Below are 17029 nucleotides of genomic sequence, written 5' to 3'. Positions count from 1 at the left end.
TTGAGATTGAAAAGCACGTCGTAATTTTCCTTGTCTTATACTCTTACCGGCCGATTTATGCTTCGCGTAAAATCCCTCGGGTGTAGCCCCTTTATTAGCGTGCTGGTCCAGCATTTGTTCGATTTATTCTTATGTTTCTAAGAATTAATTATTAATCCCAAACAGAGAGAGAGGGGGAAAAAAAGAGATGATTAATCCCTGCAAGGAAGATAATAGAACCTTTCCAGTTTCCAACGTGCAAAATTAACAGCTTCGTCTGTACGATACCTATATATATACTATACATATATACTCGTGCTATACATATGTACGCATAGCGAAGATATTTCTTTGCGGTGTCTTGCAAGCCTTAACGTAATCGATGGTAGTATCTATTTCGCCGTGGAGATCGCGATACTTAGTCTAATGAGCGTTGGTTAACCCTCGATTGACCTATTGCGGAGCTAATCGCACGGAATAATTGCCGACCTTTTTCTCTCGCGGCGCAGCAGCACAAATTACGTGTTCCTGTACATATGTGCATATCCTGAGTACTTGCACTCTTGTTGATTTGCAAATCGACCTCGATTGTCGATTTTCCAACAGATAGAATTGCAACAAGCGTAAAATAAGTCTCAATTTATCGGCCGGTTTTGCTGCACCGTGAAAATATTGCTATTTACAATAAGATATTTTTACGTGACCCGCGAAACAATTGAGGTAGATTTACATTTATCGCTAAATTGGTATTTTTCTGTACATATACATATATATAATATTATATTTTAAAAAATCCAATATAACAATAATAATTTATCAGTTTATATAATCAATTTTAAATTTTAATTATAAATAAAAAATTATTTTATAGAAATTAATTTAAATAATTTAAATAATATTTTAACTTTATCAATTATTTAACAATTCTATTCACTAATTTTAAGATAATATCTTTTGCCAAGTAAATATCAATACTAGGTATAGTAGAGACATCTCATCAGATAACAAATGTATAGGTATTGCTATTAACCGCGGAGCTATAATAATTACGCGATTCATTTTTGCTCGATCAAGCGGTTTCAATTATTCGCAGTAACATTATTTATTGCTATTAATACAAAATTAACGTTGCTTATTATTGCTACATTAAATATATATAAAATTGATGTAGTAGAATTAAAACAGACGGAGGCCAATTTGAGGTCACCGATATCAATAGCACAAGTGTAAAAAATTTATCTAATGTTAATTATCACATCTGTATTTTTATGAACAAACATGAAGTTTCCGTTTGTATATTTATAAAAATAAATTTTTAACAAAATAAAGTTTTACGAGTTTCGCTGCCCCTCTTGATCAAAGGCGATGTTCATTCTTTCGATAGCCTTGCCCGCCTCGATTAATCATTTCGCAATCAAGAAAAGCGATGCGATCTCTCTCGGCGAAACCAGCTATTATTTTTCCTCGTTTCTCGACACTCGGAGCGCCAAAAGGATAATAAATATTCCGCTCTTGATCATCGCGGCAAATTACAAACTCGAACGCGCGCAGGCCGTCGATATATCGACGGACACGCGCCGGCTGGTTTGTTAATTGATTATCGGATTATCTACCATTAAGTCGGCTCGAATCATTGCAGACAGAAAAATCGGATCAACTACTCCGGATCGATAATACTAGTATTATCGAGCACTCCGTTCGATGTACAAAGCCGAAACTTCAATTACGTTGTTCGTTACGCGACTCACTATATATCCGCCAAAGTATATTAAATAATTTTCTATAGTTCTACTATAACTAAAAATATTGGCATGTAATAATTATTATATTGACTTTTTTTTACTCTTTTTTAAAAGAAGTTTCTCGTAATAAGTAGTGCTTTTAACTAACACATTAGCATTGCCTATTACTTAAAAGCTTTGTGAAAAGTAAGTTTATTTTCGAGATGGAAGCAAAGGCGAGAACGAAAGTTCGGCGGATAAAAACGAGCTGCGGGACGTCTGTAAAAAAAAAAAAAAAAAATTGCGTGAAGGCGAAGGCTCGTTTAAACGCGTGGATTTTGCATACGATAATTTGTAAGGAGCGCATTTCGGAAATTGCATTTTCTTTGTCAGAAACTTGGCGTGCTTGACAATAAGCGGCGCAAGCCAAAATCTCGGCTTAATTAGCCGTAGTAGCCATAGCTTTAAGCACACACATTCTATGTTTGCGTCCTTTTGTCTCCGTAATTCGTATTCTTCGAGTGCGAGAAGCTCCGCTTATGAATACGTCGGGCAACCTGGCTGCTGGCCAGAAGGGCCTTCATTCTGCGATCGTGACTTGCTACCCCTTCGCGTTCTAGTTGCCGCGTCAGAATTCTTTGTAAATCGTATCCTTTCATCAAGCACACATTATGATTCGTTCGCGTGCGACATTTTACAAAAAAGTTGTGCCGAAAAGGTCTCCGCTTGTACATTAAGAATAAATTCCAAAAAGTCTTCGCTTGATTAATCGATATGAACAAATATAAAGCAAACTTTACAAAATGTCTTTTGTGTACTGGCTCAGCATAAAAAATTTAATAATTATTCAATAAACCAACAAAAATTTTGTTAGCTTTAGCCGATATTTGTTCAGATATTCAAAATAATTTTAATTTTATTTTAACCAAACATATTTTTAAGCGAGATAAATTACACCAAAATAAAAACAAAAAAAAACTTACATGTATTAGGAATTAATAATATGCGACGCATAAAGGATATGAAAATTGTATAAATAAAACAAAATAAACTTCGGGAGTAAAAATCAAAATCCTACTTTTAGCATTTTATATTGCGGACGACTTTTATTTCGGCATAGTTCTGCGATTTAATTACCAAGACTATTTAAAAATAAGAATTAAGATGAGACGGGAGAGAACTTTGAATTTTATCAAATGCTATACAGAAAAGCATGATTGTATGGAATAATTTCGTACCTTGCGATATTAATCTAATATAAGAATAAATTGAAACAAAAATATTGTTTCCCATCTATTATTAGGGATTCATTCCTCGATGTATTTCCATCGAAAAAGTTTTCTTTCGTATCGGATATTTTGCGCTAAATGCAGCCATTTGACTCTCAGATCCATATTACGTAATATCCAATATCAGATAAATATAAAACTCATAAAGAGAAAAATAGAAATACACGTGCGCGAGACAAAACAGACTTGAAAAAAAAACTTAATACAATTTTATCTCCGTTTAGGAAAATATAGAAATTTTGAATATGTAATGATTCATAGAATTTGTGTTGTTCGTAGAATTCATCAAATTAAAAAAAATGTCCATAAAATCATAATAGGTATAATCTCCGTTAAATTAAATGGCTAATTTTATAAATTAAAATGACCATCTCCCATTACTGCCTTTTCTTCTAATTGTGTCTGCAAGTCACATCCGCATAGAGCGCCGAATGCACGCTCACATTTACAGAGAATGAAGTTCGCGAGCAGCTCGCCTCAACGTTCCGACAAATTTGCTGTCAACAGGAATCAGAGTTCTTTCGGCAGCGAAGCCACCGTCAAAGAGGCTTTCCTCTGACTTCAAGCCGGTTTGAGAACAAAACGGCAAGAGAGCACGAACATTTCGACAAATATATCGTCCGTTAAAGAGTTTAACTCGCCGCACAGCTCGCGGAAACAATGGCCATTCCGACAGCATCGCGGCAACTTGTATATTCGCGATACCAAAGTGCGGAGTGCATTTCGCTGGCGTTGTCGCAATTCGAGTGCCGTCATCACGTTCTACGAGCCGAGGGAGACGAAATACGCCAAAATATCGTTATAGCTATTACCGCGGCACATTGAGCGGAGGGAAAGACGGGATTGGCCTACTTTCCGCCGAAGCCGCCCTCCCCGGAGGAGCGCGGAAGAACCGACATTACTCGCGGACTTTGAAATTTCGCCTATTGGGAAACGACGCGGGATTCCGCCGACTATGACAAATGGCCCGACAATTTTTGCGCTACACTCGAAAGCCGCTGATCGATTCCCGGACATTCGCCGTCCTTGCCGCAGCGCGAAACCGCGCGGATACAAGTCCATCGCGAAGAGGGAGTCGCCGCGACCGCGACGTCGTCCATTCGGCACGTATAGCGCGCGACGACAATGTGTCAAATGCGTCTCAATAACGAATGAAAAATTGCTCGTGAAATCATTCTCCCACATATAGACATATATATTCCAAGCCTGATGTCCTGAGTTCATTCTGCTAATACCGACATAATGAAGTTACGTCGAGTTCTGCGAAACTACATTAACCAATATTTAACTGCCTGGCAGATCGACCGAGAGTGCTTAAAATTTAAAGCGTGAAATTTCACGTCGTAATTTAATCATCTGTAAATTTTGAATTGTGTAATAAAAGGTGGACTCTCTGCAGATAGAAAGTGCTCTCTATTCGGAGAGCTGTAGAGAAAACAAAAAGAGCTCCTAACATTGATTTGGAGTTACATTCGTTGGATACAATTTATACGAAATGAAATATGTATTTTGGAAACGCAACTTGGTTACACATGTAGAAATTGCTTAAAACATACTGCAAATGTAATACTTGGTAAAATATATTAAATATTTTATAATATCTGTTTTTTTATTAAACGGAAAAATATGGGGGAAGGTACACTTTTAAATTTTCTCGTTAATTAAAAGCGTATTTGTCTAATGTTCTCGATCTCTCTCTTTCTCTCACAAGATGCGCACTATACGGATATTCCATATTAAAAAAGTGAAAAAGAATTTAGCAGGAAACTTCTATGAAACTCGGGGCTTGTCGCGAGAGACATTAACATTAAAAGGATTTGTGGCCGGGAGTGGGATTTCTTTGGCGGGGATTTAAACGAGCGCGCTTTGTCCGTAATTGAATTTTAAGTATCACAAAATTCACGACACGGAGCTCACACCAATCCTTTGTTTCGCGCGGACAAATATAAATACTTGAAAATTCATTATGCTTCTCTTTTTATCCTCAAAGAAACAAGCGAGGGAGACGCATAAACGGAGCGTGTCTCGAGTTCCTCGCGCTTCTTCTCGTCTATATGGATCCTTTGATCAATTTCTGCTTGACGACAATTTAATTGGCCGCAAATCGATATCTAACGTATATTCTCACAGAAATTTAAATGTCTTCGTAATGATATAACCGTAGCGTAAAACAGAAAATATATACATTCAGAGATATAAATAATTAATTGCTCACAAAGAGAGAACTTTCCCGCGACTGTATCGCTTGCAGAAGAATAAACTCGCGACCCTGATACCGAGCCCCGATAATCTTTACCCTGATACCCGGAGCCAGATTTCGCAATACCGGTGCGACCCCGAGCATAATGCGGCAAATACTTTCATAATAACTCGCGCGTCGGCATAGATTCGCTCGCTCGCGAACTTTCCAAGACGATTACTTGCTAATGGTATACCGCGCGCTAGCCGCGATTCTCCATTAGCGCGAATCGGAAATCGAGTGTCCCCGGATATGCAATTACACGCGCGTGTACCGTCAATTAGGCAAGTTTAATCGCTAATCGGATTATCGTTGATACGCGTTATCCTGCACCAGTACGCCCGCTATCAGAGCCGACTCTGCAGCCAACCAGCCGGCAGATTGCGGCGCGGTGGTTTGCTGGCCGTTTGCAGGGACGCGAACGCGAACACGCCAAAAAGTCAAGTTAATTTAATTGCCGCTTCGCTCTGCGCGTAATTACTAATTTCGAGCGTCGCGTGGTTGCTTGATAAATTAAATGACAGCCGCTCTTCAGATAACAAACGCAGCAAATACTAATTGTAAGTAGTCTGTACTGAGTCACTATATCGCTATTTAGCGTAACGGTTGTTGTAATTATGTATATCACGGAATGTATAACGATAAACCTGCTTACTATTCCATCCTGTAATTCGTGACATGCGTGAGTCCTTCGTCATCTTTATCTAGCAAAGTCTTACGGAATTCTTGAAACGCTGAATTTTATTTCGCTTCCAAGGGCGATATTAATTTAAAATTGGGAAAAAGTAATAATAAAATCTCAATCGTCCGTCGAAATATTCTCTCGGTTTCCCCCGATTTCCCAGAGAAATAAATCACCTCGCGATGTTATCGATTTTCGAAAAGAGTGACAACTCTCTGATATATGGTGACGTGACGGTATCGATATATGTATAATAATACGCTATTTTGAATACATCTTGTCACCCGACTGTTTTATGAAGCGAATATTTTACGGGTAGAAAATGGAAGTTGATGACTTATACATGGATGTATTCGTATCGTACCGCATTTATGGTTGTTGCATGAATCTTGTATCAGAAAGCACATCAAGTGAGAATATTTAGAATTTAAAAAATCTTAAAATACGAACAGTTTCACAATTTCATTAAAGCTCACGATTAATTACGATCACGCGTACTAACACCCAAACATAATAATAGAATAATAGAATAGAATAATCGCACGGCACTTTATACGACACGCCCGACGTTAATCACACGTTACGCACTTCACTATTATATATTACAATAAAAATATAAAAACATGAAGAAATTACACACAAAGCTACTATGCGTTCGCCATTCGCAACGCTTCGCATAATTAGTGTAACGGACGATAATAGCTAATTATAGGGCTAACTAGAAAATAATAGCGTTTGGATAATGCGACGGTCCGTGCCATTATCTGAAGGACTATACGACGCGCAGCGACCTTCCCTACCGTAACAAACACCAAGGCCATACAGACAATCATATACTGCACAAAATGTATAACGTATTCTTAATTCCGCAAGCTAATAATTGTGCACTGTAATAACTATGAGACATGACATGGCATTTCGAGAGATAATACGATGATACACGGAGTGGTTCGTGCCGTTGCTCGCTCGTTCGAGTCTCGTGGCGAATAACTGGCCTTGTGTACGCACAATACGTGCTGTAAAAACAAACTGCAAAACCAAACAAGGCCATGAAATATTCAATGTATTATGAAACAAATATACATTGTAATAAATATGCAATATTTTTCATTCCTCATGATTTAAACTGATTTGGATAAATCAACGTATAGTTTATGCTTTATTTTATGGATTTATTTATATCGTCCAAGATAATGACTAACTCCGTTCAATGACAACTAGTTGAGAAGATAGTGTTTGAAGATAGAAAAATTGTTATAAATTTTAATTTTTACAAGAAAGTTTGCTTTAATTTGATTAAAGAATGTATTTATATATATCTATAAATTTTTATTTAATAGCAAATTTTAACTGCTACAATCGAGTTTGAAAAAAATTAAACGTACTGCTACCTTAACTCAATATACAATACAAGGAAATTATCATCCGGCATTATATTTTTCAACTTATTGATTGCTTCAATTAATATCCCTTTTTAATTCGAGCAGTAGCGTTGCAACGCTAAATATATATAGTACATAAAATTAATAATATCTCGAGAAAAGATGTAAAATAACATAGATAATTTTGTCGCAGACTTAAAGTCATATAAAATCTTGAAATATACAGGGAATAATACTTAATTTCAAACTTAGAAACTCGATTGTCAATTAAAGTGTCAGATATAAGAAAATTGACGCGATAAAAATAATTCAGTTTTGCGAAGACGTAATCGGTTGTGCGGAAAATAGCGTTATCCTAATTAAAGAGTCGTCGCGGAAGAGAATGTACAAAACAAGAAAGTAATCAACGATCTCACCACTTTGCTCCCGCGTGCATTGAGAAGAGGAGCGAGTCAACTCGCCCTTACCGCTTTATGCATAAATGCGAATAAATTACGTGTCCGCTCCTCTTTGGCGTCGAATTGCTTACGGCCGGATCCTGTGCATCAAAGTTCAGTGTCGAGTGCAGCTCAACATTCGACCGTGAAGGATTAATAGTCTCGTCTCTCGTCCATGTCGACGCTTTTCTATACTCGTTATTTAAAGATGCATTTTGCGATGCAGCGAGAAAGAACTGCTCGAATGAACAAACAAAATTACCGGCTGCTCTTATACAACCAGGTAATCGTACGCGAACAAATTAATGCAACAAAATATTTCTCGATAAACGTTAGCATTGATACATAAATTGTTCAATTAACTTTGTAATTGTTCGAACGAGCGGTATAGGCAACTTTTCCTCAGTGTGCGAATATATATGTTTGCGCAGCACGAGTGAGCGAATGATTTTGCTACAAAAATTAATATGAGTAAACACGTGGGTACAACATGCTGTAAAGGTGCATTCGAAATATACAAGCGTGAGCGAACAAGATGGATGCGCTGAAAAGGTGCGCTTATATCGTAAAAGCGCGATTAAATCGACGTATTCGCGTTTGTACTGCGCTGCGTAAACAAAAGAGAGCAAACGAGTATCAGCCAGCAGCGAATTGATTCACCATAAACGTGTGTTTGCGGCATTCGAGAACGGCGAGCGACCGAATGAATTCGCTAGAAAGGTATGTTACGCGAGGACGAGGACGATGAAGTTGATTCGCTGTGACACAGTAGAAAACGAACGGATCCATTCGTTCGCGTTCATCCCGGCATACAGGCAATCGTCAAAGAAGATACGCGCGTGGCACGAATGTCGATCCCGGAAACTGTGTGTAAAGGAACCCCGTTCAATACGGAATCTAAACATCGGATTCCGATGTAAATTAAATGGTTCTATCAAGTAAGCCGGGACATTTCAATATTTCATACACCGCGGTTACCGCTGTTATATTAAGCTGTATCATCGTGTATCGACCCCAGACTGAATCAGATAAAATAGAAAAATATAGTGCATATGTATATGTGCGCGAGCAAAAAGAGAAATAATAATCAAAATAAAAATTCAATCCGATATATTTTATCCATATGTATGTTAAAATCGATACGTAATTTAAAAAATAGATATTTGTTTATATATACTTTCCTCCTTTACACATATTCTATCCACTTTGTATCGTTTACTCATCTGATTTTATGCTTTACTTTTCAATTGAATTTTTCCTAATTGTCTTATTTCTCGTGGTACACATATATATCGAGTTTTATTCTTTATTTTGTAACGTATATAGTGTATATTTTATGTGTGTACCATATTACTTTATATCTTCATATATATTCTATAGCGACGAATGAGCTTGGGAATATTGCACGAGGATCTTGGCTCACTGACGCAGGAGAAATTCATCTGCAGTAGTGTAAACGTTTCCATTACGAGCCCGAGGAACAGCTGGTGCTTGCGTAAACGCACCTTAAGGCCACGGTTATAGTGGATGCACGTCCGGAGCGAAACTCATCCGGACAAATTCGTACCAGACGTCGGAACTAATCAAATACGGTGAACCAAGTCGAGATGACTTAAGGCGAAACCTCTAGATCATTTTCCCTCCGGCTGTGGACTGCGTTTTTAAATAAATTCTGTGCTCGCAATAATTTCTTCATCATTGTCAAAATTAAATTGACTGCACTCGTAAGCACTCATAAATTTATCGCAAATTACGTTTCTGTTAATTTGCTTGGAACACTATACTTAAAAAGTTCTGTTATCTACTTGCATTCACGGAGCTCTTCGTAAGAAGTTTTTAGTTGTCGATTATCTATAAAAACGTTATGGTCTGTCTTCAAAATAATTATCATTTATTAGATCGTAATATATTCGTATATATCCATAGTATTCAATGGGGAATGCGAAGTTCCGGAATACTCTGTAAACGCGAGATCTGATCACGTAGCGTGTAATTACCTCCACTTATCTCGACACATTTAATTAGTTCTGATCGGCAAATTCCTATGCGCGTTCACCATGCTATAATCCGCATGCAGTGTAGTAACAGAAATATAATCCTTAAGTTACCTATAAGAATTATTTTGGATCCTGTCCTGAATCGATTTATGGTGATATTCCAAATAATATAATTAAGAAGATTAATATTGATAAATTAAGATCATTAATTAAGTATGTTAAAATGTATAATATAGGATGTTAGATAGAATATAGGATTTTGACATACATCAGTCTCAATGAATTCGCCAGTCATTCTACATAAAAGAAGATAAGTTTAAAATTACAGGCGGAGTATTAAATTTCTATTGTGTTTTTATATTTTATGAATAAATGTTTAACGACTTATTTATGTAAATATCGTTTCCATCATCGCGCACTGAAGATGACTTTGTTTCAGGTCGAAACGTTTGTCACATCATTGTTTATCTTTAATTTATAATATCTAACATGTGTAATGTACATCCAGCTTGGTCCACTAGTACTCTTATCTCCTTTGTTAATAATAAATAAATAATTAATTAATCGATAAATTAATTAATTATTCCGTCGAGTAAAATGTATATTGAAGCAAATGCAAATAATTTAATGGGACTATAATTTTAGATGCGTCTCGGCTAATTGTGTCGCAATGACGACCGCCGACGTTAATAAAACGGATATGATTAATATATCATAGTTGAAATGAACCTAATACCACGGCTGTAATCAAATGCTGAAGTGAATGCCAGATAGACTCGATGGAATCGTAATTATATCTCAACTCGCGGATGCAATTACAATAATAAATGAATCGGAATGCAACTCTCGGTTCCAACGGATTTCCCGGTAGAAATTTGTCGGCGTGCAAGAAAGCTTGTTGGAAACTCGCATACGACGCCGTAACCGCGGCCTAAGTCGTCGAAGTGAAGACTACGACGTTCGGATATTACCCACGGCAAGGAGCTATTACGGCCGGGTACAACTTCCCCGCAATCCCGATCGTCGAAACGACGGCGGCGACGGATCGTTCACGATTCACGATCCGCCGAGACGACGGAGCCGCATTCACGATCAAGTTTCTGGCCCGTTCACGAGCTTGCGGTTACGTTTAGTTCGCCATACGCCGAAATTATACCACGCGGACCCTTCTCTCTCTTCCCCCCCCCCCCTCTCCGTCTGCTCCTATTGTCCAATGTATGTGTCCACCTGCGGTCCCTGCTAGAATGCTTACGGGGCTTGGACGTTGCACTAGTATCAACCATCGTCGATTCAGACAATACCGTAGTTACATTTTTGTCAATCTAACCGTTAACTCTCACGAGAAAATTTTTTTTTAAATGAGTAATCGAAATTCGGAGTCGCCGGAACTGACTGAAGTAAAAGTCACGACTCGTACGAACTAACCCGGACATGAAATCGTATTTAAAATAATATTTATAAGTTAAACATCTGTATGAATTTGACCCCTATAATATCCCACACTACACGGAGAGAATTTTCTTTTAAAATTTACCCTGAAATCATGGTAGTTGTGGCCGTTGTGGGATATGTACCACCACGAATTTTATGCGAGCTATTCTGATTAATATCTACCGTAATAACAAATATTAATATCTATTACATTAAAATATAAAATGCGTTTGATTAATTTTACTAAAATATATCTAGGGAATTTCAATAATTTTTCAAAATTTACCAATCTGCTTGGTAATTTTTATCACGTTGTTTGTAAAATGTCTTTTGTATATTTTAAAAATTCCTTGGTTGCCAAGTTGTCCCAAGTTTGTAGTAAATTTAAAGGTAAAATATAACAAAAAATTCTCTCCGTGTATTAACGATAAATAATATTTTTATTTATCTACAAAAACAGAAAATTCTCAAGTGCTTGCAATTGCGATATTGTTTCTGATATTAAAGAAAATATCTTCATGGAAAAAGAATAAGAGACGTATAAACGAAATTATTGGCTATTTAGTGTTTACTTGCTTATTTTCTCAACGAGCGCAATTATAAACATAGCTTGTAAAAATAAACGCAAAACGCCATAGTACTTTTATTACATGAAAACAAACGATTGCAATCCGTGAAAATCATAGAAATTCTCGTTACGAAAAGGACCGATTTATAAATCCTTCACTCGTTAAATCCGTGGTTCCGATGGTTCTAGTCACAACCGTGGACGAACGTTTATTTCCCACCGAAAGTCTATGGTCTGTACTACCCCCTTATTCGTGACCTCACCGACACAGTAACCGCACGCGTGTATCTCCAATAGGGGAATCTGGCACGATTCCAAACGAAGAGGACGACTACGACAACGACGCCGTCGTCGTAGCCGTCTATGACGAAAATGAGATTCCTAGTTTAATGCGGCGAGTGGCGACGGGCGTAAGATAACGTGCTATTCAGAAATCTCATGTCAATTGACTATATGATCCGCGGAAAATCGGTATCGTGCAACAATAACCGTTAACAATATTCGGCGATGCCTACTAAACAAAGAAAAAACCGTCGCACCGTCACAGCGACAATGATTTTTATAAATTGTATAACGTATCTGCGTTATATCAGTGCAGATGCGAGAGAAACGCGCGTAATAACAACGGAGGAATCCCTGCCGGACTCGCGATACGAAATTTCGAGCTTTTTTTCCAGAATCCGGATGAAATGGCTCCCTTCGCAATGCGCCAAACAGTATTTCGCGCAATTCACGCGCGCGGCACTCAAATAATTTCGAATTGAAATCGAGGACGGCGCGCGGCCTGCATTTCCGTTGTTGTACGCCGCGCATTCCGATGCGTTCGCGGCGACGAGGCGCACGCGACCCGCTTCGAGATACGCTCGTTCGAACGCGAAATTTATTTCTCGATTTCGCTCCGGGTTGCGACGAGAGTCGCGAAAAGTTACGAGGGGAATATTTGATACCGGTTGGGCGTGCATCAGGGCGTCGCCGATCGATCTAACCGACTCTTTCAGTCTTGCATTGCACGAGAGCTTGCCTATTATTATTATAATACTCTTCCTCTTATTATTGGTTTATTATTTACTAAGCTTCAATCTCTTTTACTACCCGGAGGAAATAAGTGATAATATTACCTAACTCGAAATAGTATTAGCAGATTGATTCTATTGTATTATTATTGTTATAGTGGCAGATATACAAACCCATTATATAAACGATTCTGAAAGTGGGTAATAAGAGATTTAAAAAAGCTGCAATAGTTTGGGAGCAATTTTTACTTATTGCAAAAAATACAATTCAAATTAAAAAATATTAAAAGCGATCGACTCGAAGGAATTTAATAAAACAGAGGGTACGAGTTCTAATAATGTATACACGGCAAAAAAAAGCTTTTACTTTGACTAATTTAACGTCAACGTTACTTCGACAAACTTTCTCTTCGAAGTTTAATTATCAGGATGTTTCATGTTGAAAATTATGAACGCATAAAGCGTCTATGTTTTTTCCCACACTCGTCAAGTTAAGCGTAAGATTTCTAGTCGTAACTTCCCGCGACGTCCTATATCCGTACGCCGAGTTAATTACACGAATATAACTAGGTACGGTATCAATAAATTACTATAATGTTTTTGTAAGGACCAATCAAGAAGGATTATTTCAGCAGACGCTCTCATACGGGGACTGACTCGCGTAACACGGAACAAACTCGATTATTTATGGGCACATTAGCGACGCGAACTAACGAGGGCGTGCTCAATGAATTACTGAAATCGTATTCAGCCGGAAAACCATCTGCGGTTATGGAATGACGTTAAACAAAGCGTTAATCCTCTGATGCACTTTGGGAGTTAAAATAACCCCGTGCGTGTTGCACATAATTGACTTGTCACGTATGCAGTTTTGGGAATATTGGCTTATTAAGATATAAAGGATATCCCGGAAGACCACTGTGTAAAGATAGTAGAAACCAGTTTTGAGCGTAACTTTCGAGTTTTGAGATAATATTTTCGTTGTTTATATATGTTGAAACCCCCTGTGGGTTTAGAAAAACCGATAAAAATTATGAAACTTTTTTTTTCGTTTAAACTCAAGTACGACATTATATAATGTACGGCTTAATTTATTAAAATAGTTACATGTTATAGATATATTCGAAAAATAATATTAAATTAAATATAAATTATTATGACAATTATAAAATTTGCCGATGCTCCTCGACTCGACTCGACTGTTCATAAATTCTGAAAAATAACATTCGATAATCACATTCACAATAAACACATTCGTTATAATATTAGCAAAATTTCGCTAACAACATTTAGCTATATGCTTTATGTTTTCAACTCTTCATTAAATTGAGACTTGTTTTAACGCAATTTGCAATTTCACCACGTGTCGATTTAAGAAACCAGTGTTCGATTATAATCAGATTGGAACCTTTCAGTAATGTGAAAATGGATAGAGTGCATCATATAGGAGGATTAAACAAGGCACCCTCAGGTGCGCCGAAGCTTGCTCTTCGCGAGTAGCGAACGCAGCCGTGCACATGTGCCGACGGAAACCGCCTCGGAATAGCGGACGCGGGCGGCCGCACGCTATCCATCACGAAGCTGAAGTTGAGGGATACTGGCTAATTACTTTGTCCGCGGACAGGCGCGCGCTCGTCGGTGTATAATACCACGCCTAATCTCGAAATGTGCCGACACTAACTCTTTCGTCCGCGATCGCGCGGTGCCGCGCCGGCTTAATGACGGTAATACGCCTCGTTTACGCAATGTAATTCCGGTACGCGGAGTGAGCGTGTATAAATATTGATCTAGTTGCTGCAATGACTATCAACGGCGCTCTCACTGCACCGCTTTATAACGTTGACACGCGGCGAGGGACAGAGAGACAGAGAGAAAGAGAGAGAGAAGGAGAGACACACACAAACAGAGAGACAGCTTCGAGATTATCGAATTGTTGATATTATCCCGATAATCTCGAATCAAGATCCCCTTCGGTCGGTCGAGGCATTATCTGCCAGCGTAATTAGTTCCTTTGACACACATGTTTTGCGCCTTATCGTTAAATCAATGCGAATAATCGGTCTTCTATGCGTGGACAAATATCGAGAAAATAGATTTTCCAATAGTAATTAAGTATTATAATCACTGCGTTTTAAAAATTTGTGGAATAATCTCTTATAAAAGAAAGAGATGAAGATAACGCATAATATTTACGTCATAGTAGTCCATGATATTATGTTATACTATTTCTGTTATCATTGCGCAAATATTAAATTAATAACAACCGTGGCGGTGAGTTACCAGCGTCGACCAAATTGTTAAATAATTTCAACACAAAAATAACCGCAGTATTAAAACGATAATATCATATAATGCAGCGAGAGATAATAATTTGATTCATTTGATTGATTTGTAATGAGACGAAAATTACATAAAGGAATATGAAATTCAATTTTATTCTAATATAATGCACTTATCTCAATTTAATCATAATAATTGATGATTATATCGAAGTACCTGCTAAGGAGCTATACGTATTTCTGCTTTTCTCCGATCGATGAAGACGATAAGATATAAGTGGACTTACCCAAAACAGTACCGACGTAGGAATGCGACGTGTCGAAAGATATCGGTCCGTTCGTGCCCTCGAAGGATACATCCTTGCTGAACAGACTCGCGTCGCGAAACAAGCGTATCGTCCAGGATCTGCAAGATGAATCGTGATCGTGCATGATATATTGTGAAGTATCGGGTCGAAAGAATTTTTTTGTATGGGTCTCCATAGTGCGAGGAGAGTAATTATCGGCGTTCCTCGCGTGCCATAATATCGGTTCGCTACGGATCGTTACGCAAAAGGCCGATAATCTGGTAATAACATGAATAAAGGAAAAGGAATCGTCGGAGCAAAAGAACGGTGAGATAGATCATTAAAGTGTGTGCGTGCTACGATTACGAAAAACTGTATCTCACTTATCTGTACAGAGGAATTACTTTACAATTTTATTTCAGAGAGAGATCTGCCGAATATCTCTTCGACGTCGATGAAGCAAAGTACGGCGGATTCTTCGCGTAACTATATATAATGTTCAAAGTACGATGTTTCGCGTATTATAGAAACAAAGGATTGACAAAGGATTCCCCGGGTATCATATTATATACAGCTGGAACGCCGAGCTAAAATCCACGACCATCTCATCGGATTTATACAAAAAAAAACATATTATTCTTAACTGAAATATATATATAAGCCGGCTCGTACAAACTCTCCATATAGTACGTCGATTTGCTCGCGTATACGAAAGAGGAAAATAACGCAAGTACAGACGTAGAAAATAAATATCTTGATTTCTCCACCGAGGCGCAATATCGCTCTCGACTACTCTCGAGCATACTTTGTATGAAATGTCAGGTCAGTCTATAAGTTCATGCGTACTTTACTATGCCGGTATATTTTAATCTGTATGGGTGGAATAAAAAGGTTGCCAGTAAAATGACAACAGATTATCGATAACGATGTAACAGTTCGGGTCGTTGATTAAAAATGAAAATAACCATTCAAGACTGAAAACGTTTTAAACGTTTAAATTATATTAAAAATATATATGCCAATATATTATACTTATTATTATTATTATTATTATTATTATTATTATTATTATTATTATATTCCACAATACAGTATTAGAGAGACCTATATAAAATGTTGAATATTTAAAATAAAATTGTCTCAAAATAATTCTTGCCAATAAGTAAAATGCAAATCTTCGTAATCGTGACGTATATCGCTTCTTATTCCCGGTAAATAAACTCACGGGATTGACCCGATATGACGGTGGATGTTTCCCACAATTTCGAGATACGACGTTCGAAACCTTCGAACCTCCAAAGACAGCTTAAGCTCAAGACGAAACCATGTAACATCATACGGATCGAAGTGGCTTCTCGCCACCAACGGATTCAGCAGCGCTAAATATACACGCGCTCTTTCGCTCCTGCAAGTGGCATTTACGTAACAAATCCGCCTTTAACGAGATCAAAGTCGGTTAAGATTGACGTTCGCGCCATCGAATCCCGCAGAGGCGAATATGCAAAACGGATTAATATCGTACGTTGACGTTCATCATCGAGACAGTCAAGTACGACAAGAGACATGACGAAAATAAGTCATATATATAGCGCGAAGCGAGCAATATATATATATACATATATATACATACTGCGAAAAATATTGCAGTAAACAGATTATAAAAGTGGACAAGAAAAGCGAGTCTTGAAAAGCGTGAAAATCAAAATACTGAAAAATAATATAGAG

General features: G+C 37.6%; 1 protein-coding gene across 1 annotated transcript in view; it reads right to left on the bottom strand.

Annotated features, from left to right (window-relative positions):
• LOC112464708 (disintegrin and metalloproteinase domain-containing protein 10) overlaps positions 1-17029 on the bottom strand; it is a 59515-nt gene that overhangs the window by 22547 nt on the left and 19939 nt on the right. The window contains exon 4 of the mRNA XM_025031854.1: positions 15305-15423. Within this exon, the coding sequence (XP_024887622.1) occupies positions 15305-15423 (119 nt within the window). The remainder of the gene's footprint in view (positions 1-15304; positions 15424-17029) is intronic.

The sequence above is a fragment of the Temnothorax curvispinosus genome, unplaced genomic scaffold (genome assembly GCF_003070985.1).
Source record: "Temnothorax curvispinosus isolate PA1 unplaced genomic scaffold, ASM307098v1 QBEX01014483.1, whole genome shotgun sequence".
Lineage (NCBI taxonomy): Eukaryota > Metazoa > Arthropoda > Insecta > Hymenoptera > Formicidae > Temnothorax > Temnothorax curvispinosus.
This window is presented reverse-complemented; position numbering and strand designations above follow the sequence as displayed.